General features: G+C 43.9%; 3 protein-coding genes across 6 annotated transcripts; all 3 read left to right on the top strand.

Annotated features, from left to right (window-relative positions):
* The first annotated feature begins 781 nt into the window (after window positions 1–781).
* Window positions 782–1,711, top strand: LOC4332584 (uncharacterized). The gene has a single exon (XM_015773892.3). The coding sequence runs from the start codon at window positions 924–926 to the stop codon at window positions 1,566–1,568; it is 645 nt and encodes a 214-aa protein (XP_015629378.1). The 5' UTR covers window positions 782–923; the 3' UTR covers window positions 1,569–1,711.
* A 5,657-nt stretch (window positions 1,712–7,368) lies between these two features.
* LOC4332585 (probable GPI-anchored adhesin-like protein PGA55) lies at window positions 7,369–11,826 on the top strand. 4 transcript variants are annotated; one of them, XM_015773131.3, is made up of 6 exons: window positions 7,369–7,475; window positions 7,620–7,876; window positions 7,965–8,023; window positions 8,125–9,900; window positions 10,681–10,825; window positions 10,907–11,826. In XM_015773131.3, exons 2-6 carry the CDS (start codon window positions 7,741–7,743, stop codon window positions 11,632–11,634), a joined length of 2,844 nt encoding a protein of 947 aa, XP_015628617.1. In that variant the 5' UTR covers window positions 7,369–7,475; window positions 7,620–7,740; the 3' UTR covers window positions 11,635–11,826. The 4 variants fall into 4 exon arrangements, with proteins under 4 accessions (XP_015628617.1, XP_015628619.1, XP_015628618.1 ...); XM_015773133.3 differs by having other exon boundaries at window positions 10,916–11,826; XM_015773132.3 differs by having other exon boundaries at window positions 7,725–7,876.
* A 3,458-nt stretch (window positions 11,827–15,284) lies between these two features.
* LOC4332586 (uncharacterized) lies at window positions 15,285–16,893 on the top strand. The gene has a single exon (XM_015773600.3). It carries the CDS (start codon window positions 15,393–15,395, stop codon window positions 16,461–16,463), a length of 1,071 nt encoding a protein of 356 aa, XP_015629086.1. The 5' UTR covers window positions 15,285–15,392; the 3' UTR covers window positions 16,464–16,893.

Genomic DNA, 16,893 nt, shown 5'->3' on the forward strand with positions numbered 1-16,893 from the left:
ATCAAAGTTGTGTTTTGGAGACTGTGTCGCTGTCCTAAACGACTTCCTTTACGAGTATGGAGGGAGTACTTATCAACCAAAATTTAAATTTTCAACCTTAAATTTAAAGATGTTTTTAAAGTTTTTTTATTGAAGTTTATTTTTTCAGCCTTTGCTTTTAGATCGCTAAGAATACATATATAAAAGTTCTATTTACAAATTACTACTTTCTCCATTTCACAGCATCAATATGGATGTGAGAAATGTTAGAATGACTTACATCATTTTACAAATATAGCGTTTGGTGGGGCCGCTGGATTCTGGAAGTAACCGAGAATGATCAAGGAAAACTCGTCAAGTTCTGGCACTTGTCAGAGTGAAATTTCGGAATACTATCCTCCTGATAATTCGATTACTAGATTCCTGATAATTACCCGGACGGGCAAACCGTGTCAGGGAATTCGGTTTGTGCATCCAAGGCACGAAACGGGTGAAGTGAACAGAGCGGCACGTCGGGGCGACAAGGGCCCCACCGTTCAGTTTCAGTGGCACGAAGCGACGCGACGCGTGTTCGCATGACCCGCCGCATTCCGCGGCCGTGCCGAAAGTGTGAACGGTGAACCTCTCCCCTGGCCCGCGGGCCCCACCCCCCAATCATCTTCTCCTGGCCTTCAGCCTCCAGCTGATGCCAACTGCCATGTCAGCAACTAACGCGCTCGCTTCCTTCCCGCCTCGCCTCAACGCAAAGCGAGATCCCCCCCTATACCTATTAATACCTCATCTTGTCGTCTCGTATCATCTCATCTCATCACATCAGCACACATCACACGCGCCGATTCCGAAGAAATCAATCAACCAACTACTAGGCGAAAGCAAGAGCGGATCGGGTGCTGCATTTCGCGGTCGTTTTCTTCCTCTGAATTCTGGTGTTTGCGGTTGCGGCAATGGCGTTGGTGGCGGCAGCGGCGGCGAATCCGAAGCAGAAACAGAAGCAGCAGAAGGCGTCGATCGGGAGGCGGGCGTGGCGGCTGCTGCGCCTGGCGGTGCTCTGGGCGAGGAAGGGCAGCGCGGTGCACAGCCTCCGCCTGCTCAGCAACCTGCGGCGCGCCGGCGTGGGCCTCGGCGTCGTCGGCCGAGGCGACCGCCTGGGGTACGGCGAGCGGGAGTACTCGATCGAGGAGACGCCGGCGTTCCGGTTCCGCACGCCGTCGGCGCGGGTGCTCCGCCTAATCCCCTGCATCGCCCCCGCCGTCCCGGACACGCCCGGGCTCTACGGCGACGAGGACCGCTACTTCTTCGCCCGCCGCGACACGGAGCCCGAGTGCGGCGGCGGCGTCGGGTATTACGACTACAATGGCGAGCCGGGCGAGTGCGGCGGCGTGGACGACGAGAGCTTCCGCGACGGCGCGATGGAGGAGCAGCTCCTCGAGCTGTCCATGCTGGAGGCGAGCGCCGCCGCCGTGACGGAGGACGCCGGCGTGGACGCCAAGGCGGAGGAGTTCATCGCCAAATTCCACGCGCAGATGAAGCTACAGAGGCAAATCTCATGGCTGCAGTACAACGAGATGATGGAGAGGAGCCTCCGCTAGATGATTATTCCTACCCAATAAGATCCATTTTTTGCGTTTTGTTTCACCGATTCAAATTCATACACCAGCTAAAAATACAGAGATATTGAGGAGTAGCTTCGTATACGTACAGTACAGATCAATACATTTTTAAATTTATTTTTCTTCCTTGAGCATTGATATTGGTTTGGTTCATTGGTTGCGAATTGATATCTGTACATTTTGTGCATTGAGAATAAACGAGCAGAGCAGAAATTTCAGATTCAGGAGGAGGCTTCTTCTTGGACGCGCAGAAGAACATGCAGTTGCTTTGGCTCAATGTAAGCTGTACTGCTGTGTATCCGCATGGTACACTTGCTTGATTCAATTGTGGTATTACTCTTTACCTAATTTGTTCGTTGGGTTACATAATTAGATGTACGTACACCTGGATCTTGAATCTAATGATGACAGCATTTGACGATATTAATGAAAACCCGTACCAAGGCTATGTTTAGTTTCTAAAATCGAAGAGAAGTTTGGAGAAAATTGGTAGTTTAGAAAAAAAGTTGGGAGTTTATGTGAGTAGAAAAATTTTCGATGTGATGTGATGTGATGGAAAATTGAGAGTTCGGGGGAAGTTTGGTTTGAACTAAACAGAAAATTTGTTTATGGATGATTATAGTGAATTCGTGTCACAAATGAGTATGTTCACGTCAACCATTGCTGCCTTTCTAGTTTGATTTCACGCCAAAATTAAAGGTTTGGTTAAAATTAGAACAATATAACAGAAAAGTTAAAATTTTATGTGTGTAGAAAAATTTTGATACATGAAAAAGATAGAAGTTTGAAGAAAAAGTTTAGAACTAAACAGGGCCTTAACCAATCAGTTCGGCTCGACTGATCTAGACATCACAGTTTATGCACTAGTACGACCGATCTGCCTGTCCTTGTTTGCGTCGTGCCGACCGACCGCCACGCCGTGGCTGGGTCTAGCGGAAACCAGCGACCTGCCCTGACGCCGTCAAGCGGCGAGGATTCAGAATCCTCTGCTGCAAGGCTGGAATGGAAAAAGGCTGCTAACACAAACCGAGTCTGGCGATCGAATCATTTCTGTACCTGTTATTACTGGTACTATAAATCAGCTTTAAAATTTTTTATATATATTATTAAAATATGTTATATTTTGGGAGTGTTTGGGAATTAGGGACTAAATTTAGTCCCTCTCACAAAAGTATAAGTTCCTACCATAGGAACTTATAGGAACTTATACTTTTGTGAGAGGGACTAAAGTTTAGCCCCACTTTAGTCCCTCCAACCAAACACCACCTTTGTATTTGGTTTATTTTGAAGTGGGAACAGTAATGAGTGATGTATAGAGTAATCCACGTTTCACCGAGCTGCTGTTGGCTCGTAGTTTTTTTTTCACTGTTTAACCACTCGTCTAATTCAAAAAAATTTAAAATTATTATTTATTTTTTACTTACTTTATTATTCAAAGTATTTTAGACATAACGTTTTGTTTTTTATATTTACATAAATTTTTTAAATAAGACAAGTGATCAAACAATATAAGAAAAACTAAAAATCCTTATAATAAGACGGAGGGAGTAATTTTTGGGCAGATCGTCTCTCGGAAGTCGAGAGCAAGAACGTGAGAGGTTATTATTCCTTGACCGAACCGAGCTGATCCCTGTAAAGAACGTGGTGCGTGGAAGATGGGCCGGACGATCTTCGGAACTCCATGTGAAGTTGCAAAAGTCTTGACGGCTATAGTCCTTGCACGTTTGATTGGGCTTTTCAGCCATGAACAACGCAAAACCACAACTAGAAGTGGTCTCGGGGACTGAATTTTCCCTTTTGTCTTTTTCTTTCAAAAAAAATATTTTATAAGTAGATCAGTGATAAAACTTATTTCGAGAATGGAACTTTTTCAACGTCATTATCATTGATGTCGTGATTCAACATACTAACGCTAGCGTCATCTCTCTAGCCTCGTCGTGAAAGCTAGGTCACTTATGTTAAGAGCGAGGGGCCAATGACATTAGCACTGATAACCTATTTATATTTTTTAAAAAATGATTTATCTGTAATTAAAAAAACTATTTACAAATAGTTCCTTAGAGCTAGTGTCATTGACATTGAGGCTATATTTAGTTAATATTTTTTATTATTACAAATAGATCATTTTTACTTTTTTATAAATAGATCCTTGGCGTCAATGGCATTAGCACCGACCCCCTTCATACAAGTGACTTAGTTTTCACGGGGAGGCTAGTGGGACGTCACTAATGTCATTGATGTCGAAAAAGAGTCTATTCTCGAAAGAAATTTTTTAGGGTGCCTATTTATAAAATAAGTTCTTAAAATTCTAAAATATATATAAAAAATCCATATCTTAGGGATAGAAAATATGCCATATAGGATGAGACTAAGATTAATGTTAGCGGTACTACCTTTCCCATGTACAGTAGCTTCAAGTATAACACATTCATTATTTTTATTGCCCATTTTAATTTTGGCTCCTCCATTTTACATTCAAGTTCTTATATAATTTTACAACACAAACTCCTAGATAACAAAATACACTCACATATTAAACCAATAGTCACAGCCGTTCCTCCCTTCACCATCATCGATGACCGCTCCACCATCCTTCTCCCACTCCGGCCACCGCAACATCTCCCGCTTCTTGCTCCGGCCACCAAGCTGCTCCCCTTTCACTCAAATCTTAAAAGTGTGGAGTTCATCTTCATCGGGTCGCCGTCGCTTCTCCTCTCTTAAGCGGCGCCATGACCCCCCCTCCTCGTCGTCGTAGGCTACATATGGATAAGATGGGGGTGGCTGACTGGCAGTCGAGGAGGCGAGGTGATGTCTGGCAATGAGGTGAGCCTAGGTGAGACGTCGGCTCGTCTCTTTCAAGGCCAATACCGGTGAATCCCCAAGCTCGACGCCAAATCCTTATGCATAGTGTCTTCCTGCTCATTGTGGGCTTCATCTCCACTGTCCAGTCTTGTCGTTCACCTAGAACATGCCATAGTTGCAGGCCAATAAATGCCAACATGGTGTAGATCAACATCAAAACAATGAGTTCCCCAATACAACTGCTATCTCTATGTTCTTCGACCATCATTTTTCCCTATCTCCTCTCCAATTGCCCTTCCCCTTTGCGGCCGCCTTCTACCAAGAAATCAAGCGAGGCAGAGGGGACCACACTGGTCGCTTGGGAGGTACGCCGTCTTGACACAACGTTGCTTTTGGCCATGTCTACACCACCATGTGGCTTCAGGGCTGCAAGGCACTAATGTTGTCTACAAGCCACAGTTGGCTCTAATGGGCCTATGCACAACTAACAATGGCAAACGGTATAAAATTTGTCAAAAATAAATTATTTTTAAATTTTATTTGAGTCTAATAGGGTTACCGCGGTTTTACATTTACCGTATCTGACGGTAAGCGCAATTACTGTGTGGTTACCGCCTTTTTGTAAACCATGGCTATGAGTGGTGCTTATGCAAATTTGTTCAGGGGTAAGCTTGCAAAGTTGCACTGAGTGGTGCACATACAAGTTCGTCCTGCCTAGGGTGTGTTTAGTTCACGCCAAAAATAAAAGTTTGATTGAAATTGGAACGATGTGATGAAAAAGTTGGAAGTTTGTGTTCGTAGGAAGTTTGATGAAATAAAAAAAACTAGCATGGTGGCCCGTGCAGATTGCGTGCCTCTGCGCGCCTAGCATCATTATATTTTCTTTCATATAATATCATATATGTTTTCTCATTATATTATTCAAATATATTAAAATAACAACATAATTTTAAATTTTGCAATAACTTTACAAAACTACTAATGTGTAATATTCATATTATATTTTATATACGTGTTAGTTATTAATTATTTTTAATATCAAATTTTAGTTATTTGTAAATTATATATATTCCTATATGGACTCTAGACTCATCTTTTAATATTTCTTTTTTTAATTTCGAATTTTCTGTAAATTATATTTCTATATAGACTCTATGCTCTTCTTCCCATATTATTTATTTTTATTTCTGAATTTTTATTATTTCTAATTGTATTTCTATGTGGACTCTAAACTCATCTTTCAATACTATTTAATTTTTAATTTCGAATTTCAGTTACTTCTAAATTGTATTCCTATATTGACTTTAAACTCTTATTCCAATGTTTTTCTTAATTTTAAATTTTAGTTATTTGTAAATTGTATTTTTATACGGACTCTAAACTCTACTTTTAATTTTATTATGTTTATTTCAAATTTTAGTTATTTTAAATTCCTATATGGACTCTATACTCTACTTCTAATATTCCTTATTTTTTAATTCCGAATTTCTATTTTTTTCTTAATTGTATTTCTATATGGACTCTATACTCTACTTCTAATATTCCTTATTTTTAATTTTAAAATTCTATTATTTCCTAATTGTATTTATATATAGACTCTATACTCTACTTCTAATCTTCCTTATTTGTAATTCCGAATTTTGGTTATTTCCTAATTATATTTCAATACGGACTCTATACTCTACTTCTAATATTCCTTATTTTTAATTCCGAATTTCAATTATTTCCTAATTGTATTTCTATATGGACTCTAGTCTCATTTTCTAATATTCCTTATTTTTTAATTCCGAATTTCAACTATTTCTAAATTGTATTTCTATATGGACTCTAGTCTCCTCTTCGAATATTCCTTATTTTTTAATTCCGAATTTCAGCTATTTCTAAATTGTATTTCTATATGGACTCTGCTTTTTCTTTCTATATGGACTCTAGTCTCCTCTTCTAATATTCCTTAGTTTTTAATTCCGAATTTCAGCTATTTCTAAATTGTATTTCTATATGGACTCTGCTTTTTCTTTTTTCTCCGATTAACATGGGAATTTCTAGCCCATGAAAGTGAACGTGATGCCTCTTTTTTCTATTCCTTTAATAATATAATAGATTAAAAATTTGAAGAAAAAGTTAAAGAACTAAACCAGGCCTTACTCTAGTCAATGGCTGGGATAACGCACCTGATCTAGCATGTACTCCCAGACGGCAAGATTGCACGCCCAGGATTACGATTCTATGCATCGGCTACAAAAAAAAAAGTTGTGGACGATACTGATCGCCGGATCCCAAGATTCAAATCGATCTGGTGGCATCGGCTGGTGCTGACCTGCTGATGCAATCGCCGGCCCTGCCACCGAACCAGTACCAACGGCTCAATCCAATCCGGGCCCACCTGTCATACAAATATCCACGACAACTCTCCCAACAAAATCATTTTTTTCAAACCGCCCCTGGCCCACCACCCAGATGTGTTTGACCCGGGGCTCCAAGCCTCCAAACTCTCGATCCGAACAGCGCCCACCCAATAGGACCACGCCACGTCACCGCCTACGGTGTTCGCTGCTCGATCGGACATCCCTGCCGTCCGTCACGCGCATCAAGATTCGCGCGTGGTTCGCCGCACGCTTCAGCCACACCCCTCCTCGTGATGGGATTCCCCTTCCGCACCGAGAAGAATTTGAAATCCTGGTCGCTTGAAAAAGAGCCGTTGCCTCCTCTTTCATCGTTTTCCCCACCACGCACACACCACCTGCTCCCGTCCACGCCACGGCGCGGGGACTCTCACCGACACGTGGGACCCACCCGCGCGTGGGGCCCACGCGTCAGCCTCGCTCACCACCAACGGTAGTGCGGGGCCCACCTCCCCCCACCCCCCGAATTCGAAAAAAAACCCACCACCATTCGTGCTGCCGCTTGCGTGTTGTTATTACTCCTTGGATCGACTCGGCCAGCATAAATGCCCCGCCTTTAATGGCTTCCCCGATCTGATGCTTCCGCCCTCCGCTTCTCGCCTCGCCGCCGCCGCTGCCGAGAATACCGCCGCTGCGGCGCTCCACGTCGTCGCCGTCGCCGCGAGGCCACGTCGGTAGGCAGGTACTCCCCCGTGTTCTTCTCCCCGCTCTCTGTTGTTAGGCTCGTGTTGCGTCGCGATCGATTTGATGAGGTGTTTGTGGCTCCGATCCGTTGGTTTCTGTACGGGTGAGGTGAGGTGGATTTTTATGATTGATTTTGTGGTAGGTGTTGTATTGGTGATTTTTTGTTGCGGGGGATCGAGCGGATCGGATGCTGAAGAACGGGGGAGAAAAGTGTTGGTTTTAAGTAGAGATTGTTTGGGATTTGAAGGGAGTTGCTACGAGCGATGGGGACGGAGAAAGGTGGAGCAAAGATTGGTGGCGGCGGCGGAGGAGGAGGAGGAGGAGGAGGTGGGGGTGGGCTGTTCAACCTGTTTGACTGGAAGCGCAAGTCCCGGAAGAAGCTGTTCTCCAACTCACCCGGTAGGTGTTCGCTGGAATGCCTCGCTAGTTTTGTTCTTCCTCTGTTGCCGTGCTTTCTTAGCCTTTTTTCGCGTCATCTTTGTTACAGAGGGTGCTAAGCTCGTGAAGAGAGGCGAAGAAACCTTGCCGTCTGGGCGCCTCCACTTGGTGAGTGATCTCTGATCTTGTCGTTGCCCTTGCTCTGCGCTGTGATTTGCATTGTGCCGTGGAACTTGTGTTCATGGGTGTTTGCGGTATTGTATCTGCAGATTGATGATGATGAGGGGATTGGTGTGTCAAGCTTCAAAGGGAGCAGCGACTACAGCTGTGCTTCCTCGGTTACTGACGAGGAAGGGCGTGAGATGAAGGCGCCAGGAGTGGTGGCCAGGCTCATGGGCTTGGATGCCATGCCCTCTACCGGGGTCCCGGAGCCGTACTGCACACCATTCCGTGACACACGGTCGTTTAGGGACAGCCAGAGCCTAAAGAGAAGCCCAGAGTACTCCGGGAGTGACCAGTTCAGTTATGTGCCACGAAGAGTTGATGGCTACATGAGGAAGCCATTGGATCTGAGAGCTCAGAAGATGCCGAGCAGCCCGATTGAGAGGTTCCAGATAGAAACATTGCCGCCAAGGTCAGCCAAACCCTTACCAATGTCCCATCACAGATTGTTATCTCCAATCAAGAATCCGGGATTTAGTTCAGCAAGAAATGCGGCTCAAATCATGGAGGCAGCAGCCAAGATTCTTGAGCCAAGGCCACAGGTCAGTTCTAGGGAGAAAATCTGCTCATACAGTCCTGCGCGGATTCCTTTGAGGATTTCTGAGACACGGGAGAATATCCCAGCTTCTCAGAGGGCAGTGTCTCGGCAGCTGCAGTCATCTCGGACCAATCTTGAGCTGCCTGATGTGAGATTTTCCAGGGGGCAGCAAATGAACAGGAGCTGGAATAGCGAAGATGACATAGTGATCTTTAGGACTTCATCTGATTCTTATGAGATTAATAACCCTGGCTTTTCAAAGAACAACAAGGGGAAGTCCATTTCATTGGCACTGCAGGCAAAGGTGAATGTGCAAAAGAGAGAAGGATTGGGTTCTTCTGGGAAGAATTCAGGAGGACAGAAAGATCGTGATGAGTGCAGAACAAGCCAACCTTTTAGGAGTCAGTCCAATGCCCAGAAGAATAAGCAGCAGAAGAAGCCGTCATCATCAGGTACTTCCTCCCCTGTCCTTAGGCAAAACAACCAGAAACAAAATTCTATGGTAAGCAGAGGAAAGTCAGCACCAAACAAATCAGTCTCAAGCCAGCAAGGTAGAAAGATGGCTGGAGATTCCTCAACTGGGAAGCTGAAGAATGCAAGCAAAATATCTAAAGGTGGCAGCAGAAAGGATATTGTAGAAAGCATAAGTTGTGATAAGGAAGGTTCATCGTCAAACAACAAGGACTTTCCACAAAAGAAGCGTTTGATAGAGAGGAACTCCACCAATGAGAAGGGTATGTTCGTGCCTGAAAAATCAGCAGCTAGACTTCAGAAGCAAGTTCAACCTAATGTTGTCATGGATGAGCACATTAAGTGGAACAACGATAGTAAAGATTCTACAGATGTAGTATCATTTACCTTTACCTCACCATTGGTTAAACCATCAGCAGGACCCTCCAGACTGTCAGGGAAGTGGGATACAAGAAGCAATTTTAATTTGGATGCCATAAATGAGAAGGATGATTCAGACAAAAAGTCCGAAGGGCTCTCATCAGTAGGATTGAACTTTGTAAATGGTGATGCTTTGAGCCTTCTCCTAGAAAAGAAACTAAAGGAGCTAACATCAAAGATTGAGCCATCCATCAACTTTACTAGGGGCGACACATTTGTGCCCGCAAACTTTTCCTTGGAAGAGCCCGTGGTCTCCTCTTCCAGCAATTGGGATATGGAAAGCGGAGTATTTGACTGCAGCCCTTCTGAAGGAAAACCTTCTCAATATGTTGATTATTGCCAATCAGCGCAGTCATCAACCAAAGGCCAAATTTTCCGTGGAAGTAAATTACAGGTAAACAATAGCACAGAGCCACACACTACCCCTGTTAGAACAAAAGTATACTTCCATGCTGGCAGGAATAATCATTTTTTCAGTCTATATTCATCATTTATCTTTGACAAAACATTTTTTGAAGAACTTCCTCTTTATGTTAAAATAGAAAATTTGGTCAGCATATCCATTACATATTTAAATAGCATTTTTAGGGCCTAATGTTTTTACTTGAAATCTTTATTTTCAATGATTGAACACTCATTTGCTGCATACTGGGGACCACCCTAATGTTTATGAAGAAACATCAAGCTTCCCTCCATAAATCTGTAAATTCCGTCATTGTGTTATTGAAGAAAAAGATGATACAGTTCCAACCTTCTGCAGGCTGACATTTTTTTACTGTTTTTTGAAGTTTGAACTCTCTGTTGTGTTGAACATAAACATTATAAGTGTGTATTTATGATTTAAGTGATTCCATTACCAGCTCTCGTCATTTGTTCATTATGCTTGTCTTCTCCACCTTGATCCTCGAATATTTTGCTTCTCGGGTAGTTAGGTGTTGGTGCTGAGCCATGTACATGTCCAGTAGATTTCTCTGTGTTATGGCACATAGATTATTCTATTATACTAGTGTTATTGATTTTGGTATGTCTGTTTGTGTGGCATCTCCTAGCTAGTGTTATTTTATTTCTGAGAAAATTCACATCTGGGTGTAGTATTTGTTATGCTATGTCTGTTTATGTGGGCATCACCTAGCTTGAGTTATTTTAGTTCTGAAGAAATTCCATTTCATCTTAGGTGGAGGAACCAGAAGAATGCAGCAGCATAAGCAACGCAAGGAAAGAACAGGAGCATGAAGATTTAAGTCCCCTCTCTGTTCTTGAACCAACCTTTCTAAATGAGAGTTGCTGGTCTTCTGATTGCTGCTCAGGCAGTAGCGATGGTAATTCAACTTATTGAAATTCTATAATTTGTAATTTCTAACTGTACCATTTACCTTTTCCTGAGTCTAAGTCATGCTTAGTCTTTACAGGAAGCAAAGGATATTCATCATCTTCTGAAGTTAAAAACATGCCAAAGAATTTCCTAAGCAATCCACCATCAGTGGATGCTGAGGCCAAGACAACAGATTCAGTGTCTTCTTCATCGATTGATGCATCAGACACCTCAGCATCAATAGATGCGTCGGACATCTCAGATATCACCCAATGTTCAAAGAAATCTAGAAACTCAGAGCTGGAGTACATTGGGGATGTTCTAGGCAATGTCAACCTGACAAAGGGTGGATTGGGGTCATTATTCATCAGTCAAGATGATGTATCGGTGATGGACCCCCACCTCTTTAACAAATTGGAGAGCATGAACTTGTATACACAAGGGAAAAAAAATTTGGACCGGCGAGGGTACAGAAAGCTCCTGTTCGACTGCGTAAGTGAATGCCTGGAGACGAGACGTCTCACATACTTCAGGGCAGGATATGCAGCATGGAGCAAAGGGATGGCAGCGATGAGCAGGGGCATAGAAACTGAAGTCTGCAATGAGATAGGTGGTTGGAGGAGCATGGGCGAATGGGTGGAGGATGAACTTGTCGACAAGGACATGAGCAGTGGGCTGGGCACATGGGTTGATTTTCGGGTGGAGGAGTTCGAGACAGGAGAAGAGTTGGAGAGGGAAATACTGAGCTCACTGGTCGACGAGGTGATCGGCGACGTCTTTGTGAGACGACGGGACGGCAGGAGTGTAAATTTGTAATCTGATCTCGAGTGTTGTTGTTTTTGTTCTGTAATTTTGTTTTGTTAAGTTATATCCATCCCTATTTGATTTGTCGACCAGACTTGATCAAATCAGTTATATATATGTGTTGATTTGAGACTGCATAGTAATCTCAATCAATTCAAATACTGAATGTGCTCCCCTTGGCCGAGATGATTTCAAGGACTGCAAGTTCAAGTGACAATGTTATACTGGGTAATACTAGTGCATTTGAACGTTCTTATACCTGCCAATGTAATGCAAAGGTTATCTCTACAAGCTGAAGCCACCAGTTATTACTAGTAATAAACTGGGAATTGATTTGCGCCTCACAAGTTGCTGGAATGCTCTTGGTGATGGACATAAAACCCCTCAGGTTCAGCATGATGTGTTGATGTGGTCTTCATAAATAAGAAGGTTAGGATCATATTCATGGGCGTGCCGACAGGTCACGCTGTCCTGGCCTAGCATTCTCGCTAGAAGCCAGATGCCAGCATTATTTGTCCAATGCCATCGAGATCCTATCCTATACATTTGATGTGTGATGTTATTTGGTTCTGATCCAGTTCTGCAGTTCCTGTGTTTTAACATTGGTTGATGCAGTTCCTGTATTTTTCTGCAACTGCAATCTGTTAGTTTGTGACATCATGCTATACTGTACTACTCCATCCCTCCTAAAATATAATCATTCTAGCTTTAGTATTAGTTTAAGTAAGTTTATCTAACACGTCAAATAAGTTTAAAATTTTTAGTTGAAACCAAGTATTCACTATCGTAAATATAATTCAGTTGATCTAATAAGGATGTTCACTATCATAAATATATAAGCTTAGGATGGTTTGATTTAGAACAAAACTATACAAGTGATTATATTTTTTAGAGCGATGAAGTAGCTTTTTGCATGTGGGGCGCGATCGAAACACGTGATATATGGTTTCTCCAGCGAAGTTTGATGGCGGCGGCAACGGGATAAAATAGAGGACTCGACTCTGTCACCGTGAAAATGGGCGACCTACAAAACTGAGAGACTGGCCTACATATGGTGTTGGGCTTGTGGAGGGATCGGACTAACTGTTCGGTGTGATTGCACCATACCTTCTCTTAATTTCAAAATATGGGAATTCTACAACTAAGATTTTTTTTTAAAAAAAATACGTACTAGACCGATATATCTTTTCAGTGCGATTGCACTGTACCTTCTCTTAATTTCAAAATATGGGAAATTCTACAACTAAGATTTTTTTTTTGAAAACTATGTACTAGACCGATATATCTTGAGATTGATGAAGTCATCACATGCATACAGCTGTCGACAGTTATGCCATCTGCCATTGAAATATCCGTAAATAGTAGAACATGTGTCAAGTCTATAACTAAGGGCTTGTTCACTTTATAGCCATTTTGAACCATTCCAAAATTTGGCATTTCCAAAATTTTGGCAAAATGACAACATTATCAAATTTTAGTAGCATATATTAAATGTGATATTGTTAAATATATTGTATTATTAAGATAGTTTTGAAATGAGGCACCACATTCGCTGTGGGGGTTAGAAATTCTCATATTAATCGGAGAAAAAGAAAAGCAGAGTCCAAATAGAAATACAATTTAGAAATAACTGAAATTCAGAATTAAAAATAAGTAATATTGAAATAACAGTCCATATAAGAACCCAATATAAGATTAATAGAAATTTAGAATAAAAAATAAAAATCGAAATTAGAAAAAAGAAAGAAAGAAGAGTTAAGTAGAAATACAATTTTAAAATAACTGAAATTCAGATTGAAAAATAAGCAATATTAAAAGAATAGTCCATATAAGAATGCAATACGAGTTTAATTAAAATCCAGAATAAAAAATAAAATCCAAAACTAGAAAAAAAATCAAGTAAGAATACAATTTTGAAACAACTGAAATTGAAAATAAAAAATAAAATAAATTCGAAAACTAGAAAAAAGGAAATAAGAGTTCAACTACAAATACAATTTATAAATAACTAAAATTGATAATAAAAATAAATACTATTGAAAGAAGAGACCGTCTAGAACTCGAGTAATCTTGGATATGGTCTTTTCTCGGTCGATGCATTCCCTTCTAGGGTCGAAGTAAAAACCGCTCCTCACTAGTTTACCGAAATTCAACAAAAACCGATAAAAACCGATGAGTTTCGATCAACGCCGTATAAAAACCGGCTGATACTGACTGGTTTTCATAAACCGAGACCTTGCAGTTTCACGAAATCCGATTGATTTTCGTGAAATTCCATCGGTTTTGTGAACCCCGTTGTACACCTAGGACGGTAGATAGTCTATAACTATTCTTGCACTATTTGAAAATTTGATGTACGGTAAAAGAATAACGGTTTTGAATTTTTTAAAAGAACTGGTTTATGTTTCTTAGGATAGTGAGTCTATATGCAAGATAAGTTCGTTACGATTTTAGGTCATTTTGTAAATCCGAAGACATCATTTACTACTTACTGTAGAACAGTACAACAAGAAAAAAATATCTTCAAAACATAAAAATATTATGGAACCGGAAGGGCGCTACGCATCAGATGTCCTGAGATTTGCATTATATGTTAAAAAATGTTGCAATGTTTCATTGCTCGAAAAAAATGTTTCAACATGAATTGTTTTATGATGTTTCATCTTTCACTGAAGAATGTTTCACCGCTTTAACGAAAATGTTTCAATCAAATGTAACACTCAAGAACGGTAACAACAACAACAAAAACACATTATGTGCAACATCCAATATTGATTTAAAAAACATTTAGAAAAGACATATTGCAACATCGCAAAAACACTGTATGCAACAATGCTCGCTAGCTCGACCTCGTCCGAGCGCCGCCACCGGAGCCTAGGCACAGTGGAGGCGTGCTTCGCCCCTACCTCCCCTCGGGCCGCCGCACCGCCGCGCTTCTCTGCTCCGGCACCGCCACCGCCTCGTCGCTCCGCGTCCGCCCGCTTCTTGTCGTTGCTAGCACACACATGGGGAGATAAGAGAGAAAAATGAATGGTTGGAAATAAAGATTAGATTGACTGCCGGAGAAAGAAGATAGAGAGAGTAGTTAGGTGGGACCCACTAGGTTAGCGTCCGATTTTTTATCATATGCCGGACGTACGAGTTAAAGCATTTTCGGAAGAATACCAGTACTACCGCTCTAGACATGTACTCCCTCCGTTTCAGGTCATAAGATGTTTTAACTTTGGTCAAAGTCAAACCGCTTCAAGTTTGCCCAAGTTTATATAAAAAAATAGTAATATTTTTGACTTGAGATATTATAAAATTATATGTAATTATTAATTAAAAAAACTAATTTAGTAATGTAAATATTATTATATTTATCTATAAACGTAGATAAATTTAAAGCAGTTTGTGTTGGACTATTCTTATAGCTTGAAACGGAGCTGAGTATCTTACCACTGTTGTAAATTTGTTGTGAACCTTGTGATGCCCTCGCTGGACTGTTCCTTGGATCAAAGACGTGGCGGCAGTAGGCACACCGCCCAAGTTGGATTAGTTGGAGCAGTAAATACTATACACCCCATCCAAGGAGGCGTAGCGGCTGACCCACCCCCCCCCCTCCCCCACCATCCCATCACCATTTCACCGCCCCTGCCTTCTCCTCTTCTCTCTCTCTCTCCGTTTATAACCCCTCGCATCGCATCTCCCTCCACCTTCCCAAATCCCAACCCTCGTTCCATTCCATCCCACCCCCCCGCCACTACCATCCAAGGGCGCGCCGAGGCGCCATGGACGACGACATCGACAGCAGCTGCTCCACCCCATTCGCCAGCGCGCCGTCCAGCCCCGGCAGGTCGCCTGCCACCGGCGGCGGCTACTTCTTCAGCGCGCCGGCCAGCCCCATCCACCACCTGCTCCTCTCCTCCTCCTCGGTTGCCTCCGGTGTGGTGTCGGGGGCGGGGTATGGCGGCGTGGGCGATGCGGAGTTCGAGTTCGGCGGCCCCGGCGGGCCCATGATCTCCGCCGACGAGCTCTTCCACAACGGCCAGATCCGGCCGCTCACCCTGCCCCCGCTCCCGGATCTCGACCCCGGCAGCGACGACGACGACGGCGGCGGCGGCGACTTCCGCCCCGGGCCGGTGCGAGGCCGCGAGCTGACGCTGCGGAGCGGGTCCGTGCACCGCCGCACGCGGTCCATGTCGCCGCTCCGCGGCGCGTCCCCGCGGCTCAAGCTGCTCAATGCGCTCGTCCCCGCCCCGGATCTTGGCTCCGAGCCAACTCCATCGCACTCGGCTGGGTCGGAGGAGGCCACGCCACCGGTCACCGCCTCGTCACGCTCGTCCTCCTCCTCCTCGACGTCCTCGTCCTCGTCCTCCTCGTCGTCCGCCCGCGGGTCACGGCGGTGGGTGTTCCTCAAGGACATGCTCCTCCACCGCAGCAAGAGCGAGCCAGGCGGAGCCCACGCGCACGACGCCCCCGCCAAGCCCGAGAAGGCGTGGCAGTTCTCGCCCTCGTGGGCATCATCGAGAGACAGGATCGCCGCAAAGCTCCGCGCGGCGAGGTCACCACTACCACCACAGCCACAATCGGAAGCGTCGTCGGACGCCGGCGGCGGCGAAGAGGCGCAGGCGACGCGGGGGCGCGCGAGGGGCGGCAAGGGCAGGCGGCGCTCGAGCACGGTCGCGGCGGCGCACGAGCGTCTCTACGCGGCGCGGAACCGGGCGCAGGCGGAGGAGATGCGGCGGCGCACGTTCCTCCCCTACCGGCAGGGCCTCCTCGGCTGCCTCGGCTTCAGCTCCCGCGGTTACGGCGCGCTCCACGGCTTCACAAAAACCCTCAACCCCGTCTTCTCCCGGTAAAAACCAAAGGCAAACGCCTCATCGGCCAAAAAAACTCCAAAATAGAGAGCAAATGGGAAGAGCTTAACCAAGTTCTTCGCTGTTGCCCGTTAATTAATTAATATTATTATTTCCTGTGTAAGCGAAGCTTGTACTACTTTGTTTTTTTTTCTTTTCCTTTTTCTGCCTTCGATTTGTGCTTGGGTTTTGTATAGGCAGGCAGCGTGAGAGGGATAACAGGATTCCTCCCTTCGTTCGGAGGCGTTGGTGGTAGTAGTAGTTGTCACAGGTCAGTCACATCAACTGGAAACATCAGCGGTTGGTAAATGTGGCGCGAAGCAGAATGCCTGGTGATTTTTTTCCCCTTCCCCTACCCATTCTTGTGTGCATGGAACTATCATCTCAACCCTGTACTACTCGTAGTAAGTGGAGTATATACACGTTCTACTAA

Source organism: Oryza sativa, chromosome 3, assembly GCF_034140825.1.
Source record: "Oryza sativa Japonica Group chromosome 3, ASM3414082v1".
Lineage (NCBI taxonomy): Eukaryota > Viridiplantae > Streptophyta > Magnoliopsida > Poales > Poaceae > Oryza > Oryza sativa.